Genomic DNA, 24,673 nt, shown 5'->3' with positions numbered 1-24,673 from the left:
CCACCTGAGCAGAAGACAACTGGCATGACTTCACAATGTGAGAAGTAAGCCTCAAGGGTTAAATAAATGGAGTTTGCTGGCGGTGTTATCCCATACTTCAACAGCAGCCAGAAAACCAACTACCTGCCCACCTTCGGTCATGGGTGGAAAATTACTTTAAATGGCCATGGGCGACCTCATCCTCCACTTCTGGATCCGGAGGAAGCCCAGCTTGAATCAGGTCCCTCCTCTCCCTCAGTAACACAGGTAAAAATAAAACTATGTTCAACCAGAGAGCAGCCCTGAAATTTGCCTGGTGTTAGATTTTTGCTTTAAAATTCAATCCAACATGCCAAAGCCCTGCTCCTGCTAACGACAAAGAAAAAAGCTATTGAATGGCAAAAAGTAACTAAATGTTTGAAGAACATTTTAGTCCCCGCAAAATGAAATCGCTGGAGGAATTTGCACAGCTTCCCACAGTCTAGTTACTGAATTACTAAACCAGTTTCTCCCAACCACTTACAAAGCAAAATTATAATCAACTGTAGGATCTGGTATTATGACTACTCAAGAATGAGCTTTTACAAAATAGAAGCTAAAAGGTTTGCAGATCTGTTTCACATCTGTGGCCCAGATACAATCAGCTCCTTCCCATTCTCTCTTTTAAAGCCTGCCCACAGGATCCGACTCATGCTGAAGAGAGGTCCAAAGAGCGAAAAAGTTCGGAGTGTCTCTTAAAACTTCCAGAGAGGCTGAATCAAATGTGTTTTATCAAGAACTCCCTTCTCTCTATGCATCCACTTTTCCTTCATGCTACTTTTTCAAGTAGTAGAGGGGGAAAAAAAAGGCAAATTAAAAAAAAAAAAAAGGCAAATAAAAGACAGAAAAGGCTGTAGATGTCTAAGCATTTGGAAGCCTGTTTTTTGCCTTTGGAAGAGATTTAAAATGTTTCAATTTACAGAGCAGCTTCATGCCTAGAGCAATTTCTGGTGTCTCTGTTTTTAAATTCTTTGTACCTTCATGTTTCTAAGGATGCTGGAGGGAAAAACCACACCCTGTTCTCCAAGGTCTCTTCCACCAGCTACACACTGCCTCCTCCTTGTCTTACCGTCTCGTATTTTAATAGACAAGCAAGGTGGACACACTGAGCTATCCCAAATGCACACCCACAAGGTAAAAGTTATATCCCTTCTTCTTCTCCTGAATTGATTTAGCGCTGCCCACATGGAGCCCAAGGGCTGCTTATTCCTTGTCCTGGCCCCACCAGCCAACGCTTCTCCCCCTCCCGCGGGCAGGACCCATGGGTGCGAAGGCTGGCAAGCAGCAGTACCGCTGGTCAGGGCTCCTGGCATCCCCAGGGGATTTGCATCAGCTGAGCTGGAACCAGGGCAAGCCCCAAGGCATGGACAAAGTGGCCATCTTCACCTAGTTCAGCTCCCCAGATTTTAGAGGAAGGGAGGAGCAGCTCAGGGCTCTGGAGCAGGCTAGCAGTCTCACAGCGGGGTCCATATGAGCAGTAGCTAGGGGAAAAAAACCCAGTCCACAACCTTTTCCAAACTGATGATGAAGGGAGACAGGGAGATGGGGAGAAACAGGAAAACAGCCTTCCCATTTGAAGTCCTCTCCATTTTGCACACAACGTTGTCGGTGTAACCAGCGCACACACTCACAGCAGGGCTGTAAAACTTGTTACGGCATTTCAAAGCAACTCGGGTAACCTTGTTCAGAGACAGTGATTTATGCATACGCAATTATTCAATCACCCCACGACACCGTCCTTACCTACATGCAGACAGGTTACGCTCGGTGCTCCCTCTTCTCTCAGCACCTCCTGAGCCAGCGTCGCATGGATGCGCACATGAAAAGGGAACGGGCACCCCTGCCCCAGCCCGTTATCCCTCAGTACCGGAAAGGCCTGTAACCTAAACCCGCCACCTTCCCAGTCCAACATCAACTCAGGAGTTGTGCTGAAAGACAAATCAAAGCACTCCGCTTGGCCAACTCCCAACACACCTTCCCTTCCTGCATGCTGCTGTGAGACACCGTGTCCGGCTGGGACACCCCCAGCCCCGCACGCCTGCCCCAAGCTCCAGGGCCCCCGCAAGCCCTCGAGCTCCATCCCCCCCCGCGGATCCCGGGAGATCAGGTCTGGGGCTGAGGCAGCACCGCCAGCACGTAGCACCGGGAGAAGCTGTCCCGGGGTTTGAAGCTCTGCCCACCTCTGCAGCCAGATGCTTCACTGAACTATGAATTCAGCTGGCAATACTGTACGGTGAGGTGTTGCCGGTGCTTCGCACAAGGCACTAGAGCTAGTTGCCGAAGGTGACAAATCCCTTTCTTAACCCATTTGTTACACCCTGGCTGCGTGCAGCCCCTTTGCCCACATCTCCTCACTCAATTCCCCAACGCTGGTGGCTTCTGGCCATCCGTAACGGCGAAGCCTGGTCACGTCAATCAACGGGGTCAACTGATCTTCTTATGTATTAAGCCACACTTCAGCCACCAAATCTCTACCCCAGCGGCTGTTGCTGTGCTGTCTCAGGCCAGCCATAACCTTATGTCCTTACCTTCAGGAAGGGCACTGCAGGAGAGCCATCTCCTCCTCGAGGGACCCTGTTCTGGTACATTCCAGAAGGCACTTACCTCTCGTTCAGCACACAGGGTCCCTCCAAGCATCATTTGCCACTGAAAGCCTCTGCCCCCTTTCCGTCAGAGAAGTTTGGGTCGGTAACTTAACCCAGCGCTGCACCTGAGGCTCCATCACACCTCAAAGACCCTCGCAGCTTAAGTGAAAGACTTGGCCAAACCAGAAGAGCACCCTCAGCTCTAATTTCTGCTGACAGGGTCCCTCCAAGCATCATTTGCCACTGAAAGCCTCTGCCCCCTTTCCGTCAGAGAAGTTTGGGTCGGTAACTTAACCCAGCGCTGCACCTGAGGCTCCATCACACCTCAAAGACCCTCGCAGCTTAAGTGAAAGACTTGGCCAAACCAGAAGAGCACCCTCAGCTCTAATTTCTGCTGAGCCACACACACAGCCCCTTGTGATTCAGGCAGCTGAGCTCTGGGCGAAGGCCAAAGGAACTGGTCCCTCCAGCAAAGCCTGTTCCTTCCATCAGCTTCCACAACCCACAGCAGGAGAGAAAGTGCCACAAAGGGCAGCAACCGGGTGTTGATTTGGTATCAGCGCTAAGTCAAAAATGAAACAGAGCATGCTGAACTCCTACGTGAAGACACAACTCTCAAGGCTAAGAGCCTTGGACGAGGCTGACGAGCCCATTATCTTGTTTGTGCCAAATTCCTGCTTCTCACACCTTCCCGTGACACACCTGCAGCCAGCTCCCACAGAGCCTTTACCCACACAGCTCCAGGCCGGCAGGTCAGGCTTTCCACCGCAAGGCAGGAGGGGACCAGCGACGGCTGCACACCCACCCTGGGCTCCGCAGGGCAGCACCAGCGGTGTGGTTTCCTTTCCCTGCCCATTCCTGGAGCTGCAGGGCAAACAGCCCAGGGCTGGGCACTGCCAAAGCACCAGCAGGATGAGGGGGACAGATCAAAAGCAGAGATCAAGGGAGGGCAGGAGGCAGGACCAAGCACAGCCCCATCCCACCCTTCCTGCTTCCTCCCGGGCTCTGTAGCCTAAATACATCCATCTTCCCCCAAGCAGAGAATTACCCATTTGGCTGTTTCTCTCCACCAGCGTTTATACGTGCACTGCTTATCTCCACAGCCGCTGCACTCTTATTTTAAACTGCGCAGCAGCATCCTGTGGATTTTTCCAGCAGCTGAAGCCCATGGAGGAGACCTGCTGGGGCAGGGCACAGTGGCCAGGCCAGGTACTCCCCGCCAAACGGGGCTTTCCTGAAAACTGGGTACCAAAGACTGTCTAGGTAAGAAGGCTGCTTCCCCGTCTCCGTGGGCACGGGTCTTTCCAAGCTCTCGGCGTGCCAGTGATGGGAAGTGGAGGTGGGGAAAGCTGCGCCCACAGGTGCTGTTGATGTGAGATCCCCGCACGTTGTTTTAGCAGAGCACAGGCTCGCACCCACACCAACGGGGAGCACTGGCTTTTCCACCTCTCGCCACTCCTCCTCCTCACCAGGTCCAAATAAGGAACTCTGCAACAAATCCTGCACTTCATAATTGGTGTGCAAACCATGAGAAGACAGGAGGCAGAAAAACCAGTTCCCACTCCAGTCGCGCGCGCCCCCCCCCAGCTGCATTTGCTCCCCATTATTTAAGATTTCAGGTGTTCAAAGCACTCACCTACCAGTCTCTTTTCAGGAATGACAAATGAGTTTGCATTTTACTGTGGCAGGGCAGATCAGAAGGGTCTAGAACAAGGGTGACAAAAAGACAGCCTCAGAAAAGGTTAAACCACATGTTTGCAGGGCCCCTCCCAGCCACAGCTAAGGAATGCTTGAAGGCCAGAAAAGCTTTCTTTTTTTGTCTGAAAGGATAAGAGGAAGGAGTGGAACAATCAAATCTGGTTTCAGTTTATTTCCAGAATTTTACTGTACAAAATATGCAAAGTGTAAAACGGTTTTATGTTTCAGTTTAAAAAACAACAAAACCCCATCCAGCTATAACTTAAGAGAACCCAGCTTGGAACAGAACAATGTACTAGGCTAGACCCACAGTGCATTAATGTCACAGACACCAGGAATTTGCTTACTTAAGTTCACGATTAGAAAAGAACAGAAAAGACCATGTACCATTGCAGTTAAAGTCACATGTGCAAAGAAGAGGGGGAAAATAAAAGGGGAGTGGGAGGGGGTGGGCAAGAAATGCTGGTTAGTGTCTATTAATTAGAAAACCTTGGCAAAAGCCATCTTACTATACACAGTTTGTGTAGAAAAAGAGTATTACACAGTGATCAAAAGAGGGCGAGGGAAGGGCGCTCGCTCCCACCCCCTTCCAAGACACAATAATGCTGATTCAAAGAAACAGGCACAGAAGAGTGTAAGATTCCTTCACAGTTACGCCTGTGCAGGTAGCGAGCCACAGCATCCCCTCGCCACACACGCAGGAGATGCTCCCAAGCATCGTTGGCGCTGGTGAGAGGTGCCCAGGGAGCAGCCAGGGGGAAGGGTTCCCTCTCTGGGCAGAGCACACCCAGGGCAGGGCTGGCTGCCTGCTGCCCGCAGGGCTCCGGTTCGATACGGGGATAAAAACCCGCAGTCTCCTGGGAGGGATGCAGAGGGGCGGGCGGCACCAGCTGGACCGCTGGTGCGGCGGGGACCCAGCTCAGGAATATCTCAGCGATCTGCACCAGTCACAGAGCAGCTGTCAGAAACGGCAACTTATGGTCATCAAAAATCCTGAACGCAGGAGGATGCGTGTTCCTGTAGGAGACTTCATGGCCCAAAGCCATCTCTTTTTAGGAGAACAGAAATTTAGGGGTTTTGTATGTTTGTTTTTTTTTTTTTTTTTAAAAAAACAAACAGCTCAATCCCAAGAGCGCTTTCTTCTTAACACAGTTTAAACACTGAACCACCAAGCCTGGCTTGAGGCTTTAGACATGTGTAACACACACACCTAGAAGGGAAAAAGCACACAGACACACAAACGGAATGAGACAACAGCCATCTGCGCACAGCCCTCGTGAACAGCTCTCATAGGGCAGGGCAGAACGGAGCGTGACTGAGGAGTGGAGTCGGGGACCAGACTACAGCATTTTTGTGAGAGGATGGCAAGACTTTCGTTTCGCCTTTGAAAATGGCAGATTTACAGTTTTGGTAAGCAAGATGAAACTGGCTTGAGTGGGTTTCCACGTTTAGCACCGTATGGCTCTTTCCAGTTTCTTCAGCAGCAAGTGCTGGAAACAAGCGCATCTCAAACAAGACTTTAAAAAGCTACTTACACAGGGCAAGACCAGCTTCAGAAACACCTTCCCCGCAGCTTTTGGCCGACTTAGCAACAGCAGATTGCCAAGGCTTTGCATGGAGATCCCCAGCCCAAAGGAAAATGTTAAGAGGCTCCATAAGGGTTGGGATTTGTTCAGATCTCCCCCAGACTTGCACTTAATTGGGAGCTGCCCCTGAGCCCCGAACTGCAGCCCCAGCACTTCCCATCCCAGCAGATACTTGTTCTGCCTCAATAGGGAACTCTGGCGGGGCGAGGGGGGGCGGGGGGAAGGAACCACAGGAAGGCGAGGATGGGGTCTGGAGTGACTGAAGCTGCTGGCAGGAAAATTTTTAGAGGTAGAAGCCAGAGGAATATCTGGCAGAGGCTGAAATCACATCAGCCTTTCTCTCCAATATCCCCCTTCAGGGAGGATGGCTCTTGAAGGGACATCCTTCAAGACAGGACAAGCCCAGAAGCAGGAGCTGACCTTGCTCTGCCAGCAAGCTGCATCACGCTTGCCATGCCCGGGGCATCCCTCCCCAGCTACCCTGCTGCCTACAGGGGTGCGTGGGTGGCAACGTCTCCCCTCCACAGGGTAAAAACTGGTAGTTGCAAGCACTGCCCCCCACATCCCCAGGGTGACCACAGGGGCTTGGTCAGGGACTGCTATACTGTAGAGGGGACAGCTAGAAAGCTTACCCCTCTGAAAGCGCCGTCTGCTCTGCTTCCATGTGTGAGAAGACTCCAAAGGAGTCCGAGACCTGGGGCAGCCCCACAGAGCCTACACATGGATGGCTGCAGCCACACGGCAATGAGAGGCAAACAGACGTGCTAACCACCTTTGCTCAGGCCTAGTTACCGGACTGGCAAGGTATTAAGGGTCTGGCATCTGCCCCTACACTCCTAGAAGCTGCAAGAAATCTTTCACTCTTCAGCCACGAAAGAGAAAGCCAGCCTTCATGGAAACCCACAGCCATTTCCATCTGCTCCAGAGCAGCTGAAAATCTTAGCTGCATCTGGTTTTGGAAGATCTCAGCATGGCTTTGGATTTAGGCTGTAACAAATCAGACAGCAAAAAACCCAAAGCCTTTAAAGTATCTGAGCAACACAGTTGAGAGTCAGAGGAAAAATGCCAACATAAAAGAACGGGGCAACACCACTCGTGGCTAGGCAGCACAGCACCCTATCGAATGGTTCAGCCTTCAGCGAAGGACGCCCAGTGCAAGGATCTCTCCTCCGAGGGGAACACCATCCAATTCACCACAAACAGGGTTGTCTTATAAGCCACTTGAATTCTAAAAAATAAAATAAAATTTCCCAGCCAGGTACAACCATCCAGGCCGGGAGAGAGAAGGGAGAATATGTGCAAGGAGACAGCGCAGGACAGGAAAGGCATTAGGAGGAGAACAGCCTGCACTTGGCTGGCAAACCCCACCAGCCTTTTTTGTGCTCAGCTCTTGGCAAGCTCTGCAGAAGTAAGGACTGCAGGATTTGGATCGAGCTTCATTCCCTGTGACTTGACTCTTACTCATTAGCTGGTTATAAACAGAGTTAAACAAACCAGTCTGCTCTAACTGATCCGTATTTTTACAGTCTGAATTCCCATAGATACCACAGATCCATCTGTGGATCTCAAAGCACTTTAGCCTCACAACACCCCAGTGAGGTAGGTATGACAGTGGTCCCCTGGATCTTGCATGGAGAGGGGAAACAAGAGACGCTCTGCAAAATAAAATGTTGTAAAAAAACCCCAAACTAAACCAGGGAATACTCAGGAGTCCCAATTCCCCTTTTAGTCTGTTCTCACCCCAAGCCGGTTGCATCTCTAAAGAGATGGTTTGAGAGACCAAGCCCACTCCTTCAGAATTCATCGGGCAAAGCATTCATACTGCTGACACAGGGAAGAGCATCGAATGTGGGACTTGGCCCCCGTGGACAGCGTCCTTTTCAGCAGCAGGCAGAAAAGTCAGCGCTGAACCACGGCATGCAGCTGAGGAAGCAGACCTAGAGCAAGCACACACCGCTTCCGCCTGGTTCTCCACCTGTTCAAGGATTTAATGCAATTAAGACATGAGTTTCCTGAGAAGATACTGTCAGACAACCCTCCTTGTGGGGCAGGGAAAAGGAAAGAGGAAGGAAAACCTGGGAAAGTAAGAAAGTTTTGCAGAGGTGCCTGTGACAAGGCGCTCTCACGCACACAGCCCACCCAAGCCCCCCAGCAAGGTGGTTCTTACTCCAGCTTCACAGAAATCAGCCAATTCAGCCACAGGCAGTAGCCTCCACACAGGCGTAAGTGCTCCGTAGTCTCCCAAGCTACTTCCAGTCTCTCCCACCTTGCTGGTTTTGCACGGCACAAACGCCAGATACACACATTTTTAGGAGAGCCAGGTGTGAGATAAGATACTATATGCTCCCCTTTTTTTTTTTTTTCCCCAAATAAAAAGAAGGAAGAAACCAGTCTATTTTTTCAAAATAAAACACTGCGAAGGCCACAGTCAATAAAGGAGTCCACATACAGACCAGAAAGCCTGACCTAGAAAGAAACCCAAACGCTAAGTTTAGAGAAGGGAAAACCCTACCTACTTCCCATCCTTTCAGGGACACGGGCCTGACCCCATCACGTCCTGTGCCACCTAGCTTCTCCACAAACCACATCTGGCACGTCACATGGAGAAGACAGGATCCAGCTGACTGCCACGTACTTGTAAGAAAGGTGCAGGACACCGCGGGCATCGCTTGGATGGGGAGTCACCATTTGGGACCCTCACTCACAGGGTGCTCCCTTGACCCCAAAGAGGACTACCCACAGGTGCCGACGGACCCACAGCTCCATTGCTTCTGAAGCTGGAAGAGGCCGGACCCCCCCTGCCACGCCACCAGCACCCCTGCTTAAGGTGGCTGCTCCCTCCCACCAGCTTCTGGTGGGCACTGGCCAGCCCACACCAGCCATGCCATGCAGGACTAGCAGAGCTCCGCTCTTAGCCAGGCCACCTTGTGCTGGTGGGAGCACGGAGGCAGCCCCACAAGCTGCTAGAAGAGCCCAGGGAAGGCTGGGGAAGGCCAAAGGGGACAGGAGGGGCTGTCACAGCCCCCCCTTGGAAGACAATACACCCTGGCAATGAAAGGCACTGGCTTATGTACCTCACTGAACTGGGGCCCTCTGTGTTAAGACATCCATATGGAAGGTAGGTGAGATTCTGCCCGACAGATATTTCCATGGCAAAAGGCAGGGCAGAATGAATCGAGTGTTTGCATTCACACACACAAATCCACTGCCACAGAGCTGGAGGGGTCTCAGAGGGACCCGCCTGAAGGCAGGTCACTGCCAGCTTTGGAGCGGGCTCTGGAGTCACATGATGCCCTGTGCTGGCAATCAGACTTCAGACATCGCTTTAGTCTCATTGTTAAAAGCAAACCTTACAAAACCCCGTGAAACTCAAGTGACGCTGAAGCTGCACACAAAAGCTTCACTGACGGGCAAAGGCAGCCCTACAAACAAACCTGCGTGTCTCAGGAGCGGGTCCCAGCACTGAGCAGGAACTCCCGCAGTACAGAAAGGCCAAGAAAGGCAGGCGGACTTAACATTCAGACATAGTTTGGTATTTCTTAGCTATAGCTGAAGGCGTACGGTGAGGACACACTGCAGTGTTTCCAGGGCACAGCAGTTCTCCAAAGCAAATGCACACGGCAGGGGTCAGCCCTTCGCTGGCTCCTCTCCCCAAGCAGGGAATTCCTTTTGCCCATCTTCCCTCTGGATGCACTTGGAGCCAGCTAGAGAGGGAGGGGTACATTCCTGCCTGCCCCCCCGACCCCCCCCTCCAAGAGGCTGTCAGACATAGGGAGGGTCTGTGATTTATCTGAGGAGGAGCCAGCTGCCTACCTACCCTGTCCCAGTGCAAATACGCAGCCCTTGCAGGTGCAAAAGGACGCGGCGGTAAGGCAGACCCCGAGGGGACTGTGGCTGCAGAAACACATTTGGAAAGCCAGACAGAAGGGGAGAAATAGGGAACCTTGGGAGTGCCCGACAAAGATATGGGCAAGCAAGAGAGGAAAGCAGGTGAGAGATAACAAGGAGCTGTGTCCTGCAGAAAAGTTTCACTAAGAAGCACTGGTAAAAAAAAAAAAAAGTAAAAACATTAAAAAATTTGAAGAGCTGCTAGATGGGCTGATCCAGTTCAAAACAAGCAACTTCACAGAGAGCAAAACCATCCCACCATGCTCACACAGGTCCAGCACTGACAGAAGAGGGCCCATGGAGAGGAAGAAAAGAATAAAAGTCTTCAGCCTCTAGATTAGGTGGCTCACAGAAGCAGCCCTCTCACACCTGCCCTGTGACACCCTCTCCTCCCCGAGTGAACTGGGACTGCCACAGCCCCATGCAAGAAGGTTTCTATAGCGGAGAAGTGAGCAGCGTGCTCTCAGAAAAGCTACAGGTAGCAAAAGCAGAGACACAAAAGCACAGGCGTGTGCACGGCGTAAGGCAGTGCTCCAACAAAAATACCAACGTTGCAATCGTGCGGAGAAAGAGCGAGCATGAGATTTACAGTATGCCTGGCAAGGCGGGGATGGGGGGGTTAGAAAAAAATCTGTTCTGTCTCCAAGGCTGAGCTAACCGAGCCAAGTCACCCTGTCACCTCTTAAGATATTTCTTTCTAGATAAGATATCCCAACTCCCCCCTCCCCTTTCCAAATAAAGTGCAGATGGTCAAATATTACTGGTCCATCATCTGCCAGTTTCAGTCAGCATTGGGGAAATTAAACCCAAAAGCACAATATTGAAAAAAAAAAAAATCCCCAAACAACCCACCCTCAAAATCCCTTAGACTGAAGTCTCAGACTGTAAGCGGAGGACAAATTTATGAGATTTAGGGTCTATGAACTCTTCTGAGAGTTTGATGAAGGGGATTTTTTTCACATTAACAACAAGGCTGAAGTCCAAGCACTTGAGGACAAACACAATGCCATCTTGTAACCCGCTTGTGACTGCTTCCTCACTGACGAGCGTCCACTGCTTGGAGAACCAGCGATCCCTGTCATACTGGAGGGTTGGGCCCGGGTTGAGGTAACGCTCCAGGAATGCCTGCCGAGAGAGGGACACGAGTTAGCGCTGGCCCCACGACTCATCCTGTTTCAGTGCTCTCTTCCCATCCCCAGACACAGCTCCACGAGCATGGGTTTGCCATGCTGCAAATAGTTTCAGCTTCCACGCTTTAGGAATCATCCTCCCCCCAGTCCCTCCCAGCTTTTCAGACCTCAGCAGCAGACACAGCCACCAGAAGGATCCTCTTTCTGTCCATCCCAGCAAGCTCACAAAGTTATAGCCCAGACTTCTGCTGTAAGCACTGCCACCCAGCAGCAGTTCAGTCGAGTAGAGGCCATTCCTCCCCTACCAGCCCCATAACCCATCCCAAAACTGCAGTCCTGGACTGTGGGTGGGATAGCTGTCCCTCCCTTCTTCAGGCCAAACTAAGGTGGAAAGCAGAGGTTTCCACATCTGCAGCCTGATGAGGCTGCAAAACTGAAAGCAGAACAGGGAATGCCGTTTGACATTGCTTGTGTTTTAACGTCTCCTTTGCAGTCTTACCAGGGGCAGCAGAAGTCCCCCTCGCATACCTGGGCACGGTCCCACTGGATGCCAGTGAAAGGGTGCTGAGCCCCATCTCTTGACAGCCTTCCCGCTCTTAGCATAGTAAGTCCTGGATAAATGCCCAGGAGTAAATTCTCACCATTTTAATCCTTCTCTGCGATTGTGGGGTGTTCTTAAAGGGGAAGGTGGAGAGTGGGAGGGGGATCGTGTGACCCCTTTCCCTCATCATTCAGTCCCTCCCTGCGTCTGCAAGTCAGCAGAGTCAGGGTGTGAAGCAGCAAACTGACATTTCACCAAGCAGCCACAAATTAGAAACACTGTCTGACAGATGGGGATTTAGGTGATAATTAGAAGCAGTTCAAAATGCAGCACTGCAGAAGTGACAAAAAAAAATAAAAATGGTCCTTTGTAGGCTGCCACCTGCATCATGCCACTACCACAAGCCAGCTGGGAGAATTCTCTGTGACTCAAGGCCACCATCTCAAAACAATTCTTTGGTATCCCCTTTGCTGAAATGGATATCAGAAAAATTGTCTTATAGACACGTTCAGCTAAAGAGAGACAGGAGATGCTGTAGAGGAAACATTACTTCCCTTTGAGACCGGACGCAACCAACCTACAATGCACTGATCACATCACCGAGAGCAGCTATGAGAACTTCCACTCAGCTCCCTCCACAATTTTCTGTCCTGTGTGCACACAGATGTGCCACCCCTTTCTCCCTCCTTCCTGCACCAACATTAGAGAAAGCATTACCTTTGGTGTCATGTTATTGGTGATGCAGAAGGACAAGTGTTGCAAGATGCTCTCCATGCTGTGGTACTGCTGCTGGCGGGTGGTGCGAAGGTACTTCTGCAGAGCTCTTGCCATGGAGGGGAAGATTGCCTGGGCTGCTTCTCGGGGGTCCATCATCTCTCCCGGAGCTTTCTGCTGTTCCTCTGCCTGGAGGCGTTTGATGTGGGTGAAAGCCTCCTCTACTGCAACCACAAGCCTGCAGAAGGAAAATCAAGACAGCAAGAGCCATAACAAGAGAGAAGCAGGATGGGTCTGTGGTTAAGGCAGAGCCCGGGAGTCACAATTTACAAGCTCCTATTCCCACCTCTGTCACTGAGTCGCTGCCTGCCATCAGAAAATTTACATAAAATCTCCTCTACTGACAGTCTTGAGGTGTAGACAGCAGCTTCTCTTTCCTTGCCTAAGCCATCCAGCAACTGAGGGTCATAAACCAGGATTAAGACTTTAAAAGCCTAAGCGTTGTACTTGGTTCTGCCAACACAGCATAAACATCAACTACACGCCTCCCCCTGTGTTTAACGCATGTCTGTGAAAACAATGGTTCCAGCAGGCAGTGCTGCAGTGTGCAGCGTAAGGACAGGCACTCAGGAGGAGGCTGGCCATAAATTAGCGTGACCCAGGACACAGACTGCTCCGAGAGTCTGTGCTCACAAGCTGCAGTCTGCTCCAATTTACACCAACTGGATACAGAACTTGTGCTGACTGCTCTGCACCCCTCCGCTGAACAGTGATGGGGCTTCTGAATTCCCTGCTAACACTGCTGCCAGAGACACCCTCTGCAAACCATTCCTGTGTTGGCACAGGTGAGCAAACACCAAGACCACACCGTAAAAAGGCAAACAGATGCCATACGACACCTGCAAGTTAGCCCAGTAGTAAGTAGAAAGTGAGGGGCTACACTGCAGTCAGGAAAAAGAAACAATAATGGAAAAAGTCACCCAACAAAACTCTTTTGCCCCTCCTGGCAGGACTTGTTTCACACTAGATTTCCGCTCAAGTCACCAAATGTTGTCCACGCTGACCTCAATACCCAAAGCATCTTAAAGGCAGGGGAAGCTGCCTCGTGACAAGCAGAAACACAGCATATTACAGTCAGACTGTGTATGAGGAACAGCGCGAGAAGCCCTGACCCCTGCCCGTTTCGTTTAATTTGACCTGGGGGAGGTGGGGGGTGGAAATCCGTTTCTAATCTCCTCATGTCTTTTTCTTGCAGCTTTGACCTTCCTCCTTTGAAACACCTGGCCTGATCTTCTAGTGACTGATGGTTTTCCTCTGACTAAGCAGCTGTTCTAACCAAACTCAGTGAGCAAGGGAGATGTGCCCGAGTTAGGATGCTACACCGCACGGAAGGGAAAGTTTAAGTTCCTGTTGCTCTGAGGCTGGGAGAGCGCCCAAAAGACAGTGGCTACAGAGCACAGGTCAGACTGAAGCAGGCCAGGGGGGACGCACGACACTCTGCCAGGATTTCCCCAAAAGAAATACAAACTGCAAAAAGAAAACATGAAACAAGCCAGCTCCTTCCAGTTACGGCACATTCCTTCTAAACACAGCTGGGTTCAGGGATGCCTGTCCATAAGCAGCTTGCCTCAAACTGTTAGGTATGTCAGCTACAAACCATAATTAGGCTCCAGAGCAAACAGAGGCACTATCTTGGGTCACCTCAACAAGGCATCAGCTCTGCAGCTTATGTTTGACTGGCAGAAAACACACCTATGTTCCAAAATTAAATGTTAACTGCTTCTGGTCACATCTTTCCTCCCCAGCTCATTGAAAAGGGCAGTCAAACTGTCCCTTTCAGTAGTCCCCAAACACAAATACTCTCCTTGCACATGAACAGGCAACACCAAATGCTCCACCGATCCCATCCCTGGATTACTTGAGTCAAGACAACAAGGCTGGGCATGGGGAAAAATAATGGGATTTCCTACAGGAACTACAGATTTGTCAAGCACTGGACAGTTCTCTAATCCATGACATTGCATTAGCTTGTCCGCATAATATACATGAGCTCTGCTTCATACACGTTCTTCCGATAATTCCAGTTGCAAGCCGTCACCATCCCTTGTGCACCCGGGTTTCATACGCTTCTTCACCGTGACAGGTGTACAGCCAAACCCCAGCCCTTAAATCACAGGTCTGCCCGTCTCGTCAGGCTTGCCAAGCCCCACGCGACTGAGCACCGCAGCGCCGCGCAGCAGCGGGCGGCACGGGACGGCTGTACCTTGCACGGCGTTTTTTCACTCTGCGCTCGTGGTCGGCCTCTTCGTAGTAGAGCTCGTTGTGGCTGGAGTCCCTCCGACGGGCCGCGGCGGCAATCATGGCACGGGACTGCCCCGACGCGTTGTTACCTGGGCCTTGGAGAGGCGAGGAGGGGCAAAAAGGAATGAGAAAGGCAGCGTGAGAAAGGCACAGGACGGGGGCTGGGACAGACTAGCACCCCACAGCACCCGTCCAAAGTGCTCTGTGGCTCCAGCCTTCCCAGCTGAAGCTATAAACCCTTCCCCGTCCTCAGGAGCTCTGGCAGAAACCCTGCTGGGCAGCACGGGCTTGGAGAGGGGACTTTGGCACGTGGACAAGGAAAGTTAGTTGGGATGAAGGACCTCACGCAACATACACAAAGGCAGAGGTGAAGCGCACATGCCAAGGATGCAACTTACCACCCATTATGTATGTTTTCAGTTTGAAGGCAAGGGCAGCTGGAACACACCACATTTCAGCAACAAGACAGTGTGAGAGCACAAGAAGTGAGGAGTTGGAAAGAGGAGAAAGACAAACACAAAAACATCATGAGACATGAAGATGAATGAACGAAAGCCAAACTCGACAGTTACGTGCAGGGAGTAAAAACAGGATGCAGAGGCAGCAGGGTCACCTTTAGACAAAGCATAAGGTTTTTCAGAAGGACAGATGCTGCCAGAGCAGCAGTCCTGCGGTAGGGTCAGCTGGGGTCTCTACGTGTAGTAGTTTCTCATGGCATTCTGATCAGCACCTGCCATTACAGCTTCTGTTGCTGCCAACAGTTCCCACATAGCTACAGAAGCAGAGAAGCTGCGAACTACTCCGTAACACCCTAGTCAAGTGAAAGAGCTGTCTACTACAAGACCTTAATTAGCGACCTTAAAATACGTAGTAGCTTCTGCAGCTCCCTCATGAAGCTCTTGCTGTTTGGGCAGAGAGAAAAAAAATTGTCCCACAAGAGCCTACCAACCCTTCTGTCTAGATAGAGGATAGAGATGGGTCTACGCAGAGGGAAGAAGAGAGAAGTCCTGGACTACCTCCAAACCGCCAAGAGGTGCTTTTCTGAGTAACTGCCCTGAAAGCCCACACTCTCAACTGGCAGTGGTTAAGGGCAATCCATTGCACAGACATGCTAAGAGTTGTTCTGCTCATGCAAGGGCAACTTTTAAAATTTTTCCTAAAAAGCATAAACCAGATTCTAAGACAGAAGTCTGAAGCTCAGCAGTGGGAAAGACAAGCATTCACACAGCTTCTTCAGAGTCTAAACACTTCAGACTTTGTTTGACAGCCCTGAAACAGAGGATATGACTTAAGGGAGATACTAGCTCCCACATTTGGGTTAGAACTATAATTTGCCTCGTTAACTATGCCTGGCAATGAAAATCTTGGTTTTGAAGGTGAGCCTCCCCACTCTGTGTAAAAGAGATTACAGCAAAATGTTCTTCCTTCCTGGCTGCTCCAGTATCAAACACAAAAGCTGCCAACAAATTAGGTTGCCTTAATAGCATTACTGTCTTTTCACATGGCGGGTGTAAGAGACTGTCAGGATGCCAGGGTGAGCTGCGGCCAGAACTACTCTCTGCTTTGTAAAATGGATGGGAATCTTATTAAGGACATGCCTCTAAGCCTGAGATTTCCACGTCTGCAAAGGCAGCGGCATTGCACAAGGAACAGCCCAGGCAACCGGTACTGCCCCAGAAGGGAAGGCACAAATTTTCAGGTGCTGGCAGGCTCACGAGCTTGACACTTGGAAAGGCCTGCCAGCCACATCTGCAGCTTGCTTCTGGCTCCTTCTCTTCCCAAGTCTTGCGAGCTAGCAGCTCCTAATGCTATCAGACCAGCAATTTTTCCTCCGAGCTTGGGGGTCCCAACACCCCAGCAGGCGCTGCAGGAACAGAGCCCCTGCCAGCTCCTGAAGGGATGCTGCAGCGCTGCAGAAGCCAAGCCAGGCAGTAACCAGAACGGCGCGTCCTGTTGCCAGCCTGGCGGGCTCTTGGGTTTGAACGGTGTGCAGGTGCTGTGGGACCAGCAAGCCCTTTCCTCACACCAAGCCTCAATGAGAGTGAGCGGCTGGAATGAAAGATTTCCCCTCTAGAAAAGCGCAGCGCAAGCCTGCTCCCCCTTCAAACTCAACTCGTTCTCTGCCACCTGAGTGCTTCTTCCCTCCAGGCAGCAGGGGACACACGATGGACACAGCCTGCCCCTCGCCCTCCCCTGGCTACCCCCCTCGCATCAGGATGGGGACGTTCCACTGTAAGGATCTAAACCCCCAGCTAATTTTACAGACTCGGGAGTGCTGCATCAGGTTTGGGGAAACATTTAGAACCAGGTTTTTGAAACTTCTGAAGTCACCAAAAATGAAGAAAAAAACCCCACACACCCATAAGGTGCTGCAACTTTGCTGAAGGCAAAACAGTCCTGTCTCATGGTTTTCCCTGTGACAGATACTCTTCCTATTTAGATCTCCACACCCTGCACGCTGAGCCACCTTGCCCAGCTAAGTCCCTTCTGTCCCTTCTCCCTTCCAGCTCTCAAAGCCTTTCAGTACTAATGAATTCATGGACAGACGTGCCTTACCACATTTTGGTCAGAAAACTTCAGTTGTCCTTCACCATAAGCACTTCCCCACACAACTTCAGCTCCTCCATCAAAGGAATGCGCACTTTTATAAAGGCTGCGATGGCTGGGCACACCCTGCTTATCAAGCCCAGCTTCCACTGATAGGGCTTAAGAGTGTCAAATGATTAAGTCCAGTCTTCACTGCTTTGAGTGTCCACAGGGATCCACCCCTCCGTTCTCCCCCGGGCCTCTTTAAAACCCAAAAGTTTGAAACAGGTTTACAGAATGGCAAAGCTCAAGGGGGATAGTTATCCGCCCCTGAATTTCTAAGAGCTGCTTAGCATCACTATGCCTTGGGAGCATGGCCACGCATAGCTAACGTAGTGCCGAGGCTGCGGGCTGACAAGCACCGCTTCCACCGGCAACTGCTGCTTGCACACTTAATTCTTCCCCCTGCTACCAACCTCCTTCATTTTCCTGAAGGTTGCCGGTGGAAGCAGCGCTATAAACGACTGGGGAACTGCTGCAGGTTCAAAGTTGTGGTTTTTGTACTATCACAACCAAGGAGATGGCCCAAGGGTGACAGAAAGCAGAGGCTGCCTAAAACCAGCAGTGGTGCTGAAAAGCGCTTGTCAGGCCATGTAATAATTAAGCCTGACCCAAAACTTGGCCATTTCACCCAGCAAAGACAAAAAACTTATTGTGGGCTAAACACATCTGTAAAGTCATCTGGAACTGGCAAACTCAGCACTGTTCGGAAGATTTCCAGCAAGAGACAAGCATCTGGCAAAGCAAAAAGGTGAGAATGTGTGCATAACAAAGCATAAAGCCAACCCAGCCCTTCCCCATCCCACCCAGTCTCAGAGACTACATTTCACCTCACCTACCATCAACATTGTAGACTTTCAGGCCAGCCATGTGCTTGGCTGCCCGGGATTTGGAGGCTGTTAACAAGGCTGGGTTGTAGACTGTGAAATCTTTGTAGTAATTTTCCAGAACCACCAGTGCAGCTCGCTGGATGCTAGGAAAAAAAAATAGAGAAATACCAAGACACCCCCCCACCCCAATGCAACAAGTTATTTTTTTTCCTTAAAAGAAAAAAAAAAAAGAAAGAAAGAAAGATGAAAATAGCCACATTGTTTGGAACAGCACAGCCACACAGACAGAATTGTGCAATGTGCAGACTATTAATTACTCTCTCTAGGACCTGAAATTTCATTTGAGATGCAAGATAAAGGTCTCTGCCCTCAACAGCAGGGTGACAGAAAAATCCCTAAACAAGGGCAGCACGAACTGAAGCACCAGGCTGTCTGTGGTATGGGAAAACACCGCAGAGAGCCCAGCCCGCCCAGCAGTACCATAGCTGTGATGCAGAGACCTTGCCGGGGCTGAAGATCAGAGCACCACGCTGGTTTTGCTGTAGCTGGCCAGTGAGATGGAGGGACCAGCTCAGGATGGATGCTTTTCCCTTTGAGTCATTACCAGCCACACCTCGCAGCTCCTCAGATCTCTCCATCCCAGCACAGACAAGAGCCCAATCTCTTCAGCTTTCACAGCAAGATAAAATCGCTGCCTGAGGAGTATGGCTGCCAGAGAAGGGATTACCGTAGTATTGCTTGTTAAATTCCAGGCAGCAGGGACAGGATAAGGAGCAGTGACACTCCCTCCGTCCCTTTGAAGGGATGCCCCCACATAAAATGATGACGGAAAGGCTCAACCCAGAGGTATCTTCCTCTGCAATCATTTTGACAACAGAGCGAGAGATGTCTGGAGGCCCTGCTACCAACAAACACAACTAACTCAAAACAAGCCAGAGCTATGGCATTTAAAGATGCCAGCACACATGCCGGATCTAGGACGTAGCGCTCTCCCTGTTGCTCTGGCTCCATGCCCCGGTGTGGCATTTGGCTGGCAGTAGCGTTCTCAGCAAATCACCAAGATCACCAATTCAGCCAGCTGGAGTTTGACAAGAACCCACACTTAATTTCATTTTGAACCCACAAAAATTATAAGGGAACTGCCAACACATTTGTTGCCAGTTAATTGTAAAGTTCACACTTACCAACAAAGCCTCTCCTAAGGAAAGCAACCAAGTATTCTCACACATGTTACAACATAGGAAGAAAACATTACAAGGATGGTAACGTGGGAAAATAAGACATCAACAAATTAAGACCTAAATTCAATTCTCAGCACTACCACCAATTCAACACATGCTCCCAGAGGAGCAATTTAAATTTTCCTGTGCCTTGCGCTAATGTTAAACTTCTGCATTCCACCCCAGTAATTTAAACACACACAGACACCCGCTGCCATCCTCGTTCTCCAACCGCCCCACTCCCACAGTGAACAAAACATAGATACCGGCCCATTCGCGAGATTTTGAGAAAGAACAAACCCAGACTTGTTCACCACGTACCTTCATCAGTCAGTGGTATGGTACAGTGCCACATATTTGATTAGCTGTATAACTTTAAGATGAAGAATTTAGATTTTGAAGCAAATTCCACCTTAAGGACTGTTTCATGGGGTCTTTTGCATCCAGATAGAGCATCTCAAAGAAGCTTTACCTTTCAGGTGCTGGTCCTTCCTATTTCCTCCGATTTGTTAAAAGCAACTCCACTTAAGCATTCAGCTACTGATATATAACAAAAAGGCACTATTTAATCAAGGAACTAGTTTTCCTTTAATGAAGTAGTACAGACCCACCCACTGCCACACACACATAGGCGCTGACATAGAACAAGTGAAAGTCAGTTTACTTCTCCCTGCCAAACTTCTGACGTCTACTCTGAATTTGCTGCAGCTTAAACCCAAAATTTCATAAAAGAAGTCATGCGGCAGCAGCAGCACACATTCCCCCTTCTGACTGCATTGAAACATAACCGAGTTTTTCCATGTCCGCTTCCCAGGAAGATAAAACTCCATAGAGTTTCATCTCAAAATGCAATGTTTGGAAAACCAGGACCAACTGAAAACAAGAAGGTAACAATGAACAGAGTTTAATACACTGCATTCATTTCAGACAGCGTTGGGACTTCCATCCCAGCAGTGGGAAATGTTTGGGAGGTGCTCCACTGACCAACTAGGACAAAACACAATGCATCACAGGGCAGAACGATCTATTTTAACACATAGACCGCTTCCCTGGACACCACAGAGAGCAGTATCATCAGGATGCCTGCTCTGCCCACCTACTATCCCTTCCATCCCCTCAGTAAATAACCTACCCTACCAATTCATTGGCACATGCACCCAGATTCCAAACACAATAAAGCTTTTACACTGCAATAAACAACCATCATTGCCCTGAAAACTAAAGCCCAGCGATTTTTTGCTGATGCAAATCCAGCACAGGCTCAGTCCCACATATGAGATAACCTAATCACACAGAGGGTCTTGCTCTCTAGGGAGAGAACTGTAATTAAACATCACTTTCCTAAATTTCTGCCAGCCCACTTCTGCTTCCCATGTAGTGCATCCGAAGCATGGCAGGTTAGGAAGACAGCGGTACTGCACCTCCTCTACAAATTCTCCTTCAAAGAAAAATTAAAGAGAAGATGCTGCAGACAAGAAACTTAGAAGGGTCGTAATAATTAGCAAGAGCGAGGAGAAGGCTGAATCAGAGCCTTCTGGGCTGCGTTGCTCAACCTCCTCACCCACATCAAGGGGAAGCCTCACCCTGCACAGCGCAGGACAGCCAGACCTGCCCCACGCAGGAGCTGCAAAGCAACAAGAACCCCCCCAGACAGGCACAGCCATCCCAAACAGCAAGGGACCCACCACGCTTGTGCAACACCACGTGCAAGGAGGAGCGTAACCGCAAGCAAATAAGCATCCAGAACAGCACTGAGGAGCGAGTAAGAGCAAAGCAAAATGCTAAGCCTGCTGTCTCCCAACAGAAATTCAGGTTTTTTGGGACTTTCCACTGCGGGGCAGACCCTGGGCTGCTGTGCCAGGCAGGGGAAGCGGCTGCAGCAAGGCTGCTGCCCAGCCACTCGCCAGCTCCGACAGCAACGGGAGCCGCAGCCCGCGCGCAGCCCGCATCCTTGCTGCAGCGTCTCGGGAGGAGCTCAGCACCGCTCGGTCACCACATTCATTTCACCCTGCACTTCAGCAATCTGAGGCTTCCCTCGCCTTTACGGCTGGAAAAGAATGGGGAAGGGCAGGAAGAAAATGGACAGAAAGTTTCAATATTTAATTGCCTGTTTAGAGAAGGTCAGAGTGAGGATCCTCCTCACGTCCTACGAGGAGTATCTGGCAGCCCAATGTATTTCAGGCGTTGTAACAAACTACCAGAATACAGAAAAGCGTATCAGGGCACAAACCGTCGCATTTTCGTGCAACAGTTGAGACTCAAAACCTATGACATGAGAAAAAGCCTCTCACAAAGGCCAGTGGCCTACTGGAAAGCCAGTGTTCCTTCTGCACAGGATCAGTAAGGCTCTACATTCTGCTGCTTTGCATTTTTGTGTAGCCAGTTTCTTTTCTTCTTTTTCAATTATTATTAGTACCCTGAAGAAGGCCAAGTCACAGCATGCTGCCAAGATGGAAAGCAAACAAACAGACCCAACAGAAGCGCAGGGTACCTCAGTGGCATTTGGCAGCAGAGAAACGCAGAGTCCTCTACAAACAGTAATGAATTAACTTTTACAGGGCACCCAAGGAAGCGGAGGAGGGGACTACGTGACACAAAGGCAGCAGCAACTATGGCCAGTTTTTTTCTCTCCAAAGGTTAAGTCAGGAGCAGTTCTGCCTGAATTCTTGCTGCTACGTGGGGTTTTGATAGCTGAGGTCTTGCATTACTCTGTAACTCACAGGCCATTTTTGCTTTGCATTGCCTTCCGTGACATATCTACACCAATGCTGAAATTAGCGTTTTTAGAGGATTTCCAGCAAAACAAGCCAGTGCTATACTGAAGCAAAGCACAAGAAGCCCGTTTATATAACCAACATACTGGTTTTGGGCCCTGCTCGTTTCTAAAAAAAGGGTTTTCAGTCTTCTGAAGCAGTGGGAAAAGGTTAGTGACCAAGAAAATAAAGCCAAAGAAAAAAAAAGAGATTGAAGCCACACCTCTACACCCAAAGTTGCCATTGGACACGCTGCAGTCAAACCCAGCAGGCTGCAGCCGCCTTCATTCACATGGTTTAAGCAGTTTCATGCTTTCCTGCTAAGCTAGAAACGTAGCCTGTCATGGTACTATACCACCCATCAGCTAGACACTGCTAATCATCGAAGGCAGGAGTGCCTCATGCTTTTGCAACAGGTACAAACACACATCCAGAAAGAGCTGAGCTGTTTGCTACCAGAGCATCAACTTCCTTACCTTGCCATGGATGCAAATCCTGCAGCATCAGAGTTTAGGGTGAGTCACACACCTAAAATCCACAGGGATAGTCAGAGAGGCCTGATCGCTGCTGTGCTAATTGAGGGCTGAGGGTAAGGGAAGCCTGGGGTTATTTAATCAAATGGTTCCCAACACAGACTCCTCTCCTCCAAACAACATTTTTTTTTTATGTTCCCCAAAACAGACACAGCATCAAAACAAGCCAGGGTCTCTGGGCACACAAAATACATGCCACAGCCAGTTGGCAATCTTTGGCACCTCAAAGAGAAGCTGAGCAAGGATTGCACAAAGCAGCTTCCACACAGAGTTGGCTTTGCCTTACCAGCTGTCTCCAGCCTACAACTGCACCAAGCTTATCTACTGCGAGCGATGCTGAGGTCTCCTGGAGTGCAGAGCTGCTCATTCACAGCATTTCTCACTCTCTAGCAGGGCTGTCAGTTCACACCCGACAGGCTCAGGAAACTCCTGTGCCTCCCCAGAAGCATCCTACAACCACATCTCCCTCCCAGAAAACCCCTTTTCACATCCTCTTTTTGCTAGGCACAGAGCTAGGGCTCGAGTTCCAGGTCCACCACCCTTGACTGCTCTTCCAAAGCAAACTCACCAGGACCAAAGCCTTGGAAATAAAACCGTAAGTCGACAATTGAAATTAAAATGTTTCCCACACCAAGCTCCCTGCTGAAGACTGTTACAGAAGGTAACACCACCCTCTGCACAGACTTGCTACCTTGCTCTGCCTACCATAGCTAGGGGTGAGGCCAGCGCAGGCTGCCCCGACAGATGCTCCCCAGGCAGCACTGCCATGCCAGGGGCTGTCTCCTGCGAGCTGGCAGAGCGCAAGGGACACGGTACTCGCTGTCCTTCCCACGCAGCACCTTGGAGCAAGGCTCCTGAGAGCACCGAGGTCACACAGCAGCACTTCACAGCGCTGGCAGTAGTGCTGATGCTTTAGCTAGTTTTGTCCTCTCCAGTAAAGAGCTGGAGTCAGATCTCGGCAGAGATGCCCAGACAAGGAACTCCTTCAGCAGCTGGGGCCAAACAAGCAGAGCAGAAAGAAAGACGCCTTTTGATGATCGTAACTACAATAGCATTTCAGTTTGGTAGAGTCAAGAGAACAAGACCACAGCCCCTAGGAACAGGAAAACCACATTTTCTTGTCAGACAACCACAACTGAAGTCTCCACTTGGTTAAGGCAGGCAAGCACAACCCTCACCCTCCCTGGAACCAACAGGCACCGGGCGACCGGGACTCGACGAGTTTGTTTTAGATACCCAACTTCTGGCATTTGTTCAGGCAGGGAAGAGAATTTGCAAGGTCAAGGCTTTGCCGGGGAAGGGAAAGAAACCTCAGCGTATTAACAGGTCGTCACTGTGATGGCAGGACCGGCTGCTGCCCCAAGGAAGCAAACATCCATCCATCAATGCTGCGATTTATACGGAGCCCAAACACACACACACAAGGGTTTGTCCCACAGTTTTGCGGCAACCCCATCTGTTCTCTCCTCTCCTAGCCCTTAAAAAACAAAACAAAACATGAACTTAAGTGTGTCACAATCGATTCCCAACACCAAACAACTGTCACGTGAGTGTTGTGAGTTTAAGGGGAGCACCAGCCCATTTTCTAGGTGCAGATCTCCCCTTGCAGGTCTCTAGCTGCAGGTCTCCCTTGGACCCCTACATGGTCCAAGACGGACATGGTCTTCACCAAGCCTCATGATTTGCAAGACAAAAACCAGAATCAACACACCAGCTGGGCAATACAGTAGTTCACTGCTGATGCCGAAGGGATTTCAACATACAGATTTCCTGAATGAGAGGGGGAGCACAGGATTCATCTTCAGGTTGGGACTTTTTTGTTTGTTTTCCTCAAGACCAATGTAGCCAAAACCCTCCGGGGTATGCACAAAAGAGAAAAGGACCCCTGCCAGTCTACTAGTAATGTTGCTGTTACGTTTGAATCTTTTTTTATTCGGAAAAGAAGCTTTGAGTATGGAAAGAGGAGCTTTTAAAAGACAGGATTTTACAGGAAAGTATGACCAAACTTGGGGGTGGGGTGGAGGTGGCGAATTCACTCCTTTATGTCATACGACCCAAACAAACTACTTAAGCGTCCCTGAAGAACCCTCTAAAAGTACTCCCAGGCCAGTACTGAGATGTTGCTACAGAAGTACAGAGTGCTAAGTTTTAGCAAGCAGCTACAAACCCCCTGTAAACCCACAGGTATGCTTCCATTGCAATCCTCCTTCCGGAAAACCTTCCAGCCTGATACTTCAGGAAGTTAACCAGTCTTCAGGGTACCAGCACATGGGCTGAATGTTTTTCCCAG

At 50.1% G+C, this 24,673-nt stretch overlaps 1 protein-coding gene across 1 annotated transcript in view; it reads right to left on the bottom strand.

Moving 5' to 3' along the window:
- Positions 1-4,445: 4,445 nt before the first annotated feature.
- VANGL1 (VANGL planar cell polarity protein 1) overlaps positions 4,446-24,673 on the bottom strand; it is a 46,316-nt gene continuing 26,088 nt past the window's right edge. Inside the window, exons 5-8 of the mRNA XM_055808129.1 lie at positions 17,887-18,020; positions 14,424-14,556; positions 12,164-12,398; positions 4,446-10,900 (exon numbers count right to left, since the gene is read on the bottom strand). Coding sequence (XP_055664104.1) covers positions 10,640-10,900; positions 12,164-12,398; positions 14,424-14,556; positions 17,887-18,020 — 763 coding nt within the window. The 3' untranslated portion in view covers positions 4,446-10,639. The remainder of the gene's footprint in view (positions 10,901-12,163; positions 12,399-14,423; positions 14,557-17,886; positions 18,021-24,673) is intronic.

Source organism: Falco peregrinus, chromosome 6, assembly GCF_023634155.1.
Source record: "Falco peregrinus isolate bFalPer1 chromosome 6, bFalPer1.pri, whole genome shotgun sequence".
NCBI classification, from domain to species: domain Eukaryota; kingdom Metazoa; phylum Chordata; class Aves; order Falconiformes; family Falconidae; genus Falco; species Falco peregrinus.
The sequence above is the reverse complement of the archived record's forward strand: the minus strand, read 5'-3'. Positions and strand labels throughout refer to the sequence as shown.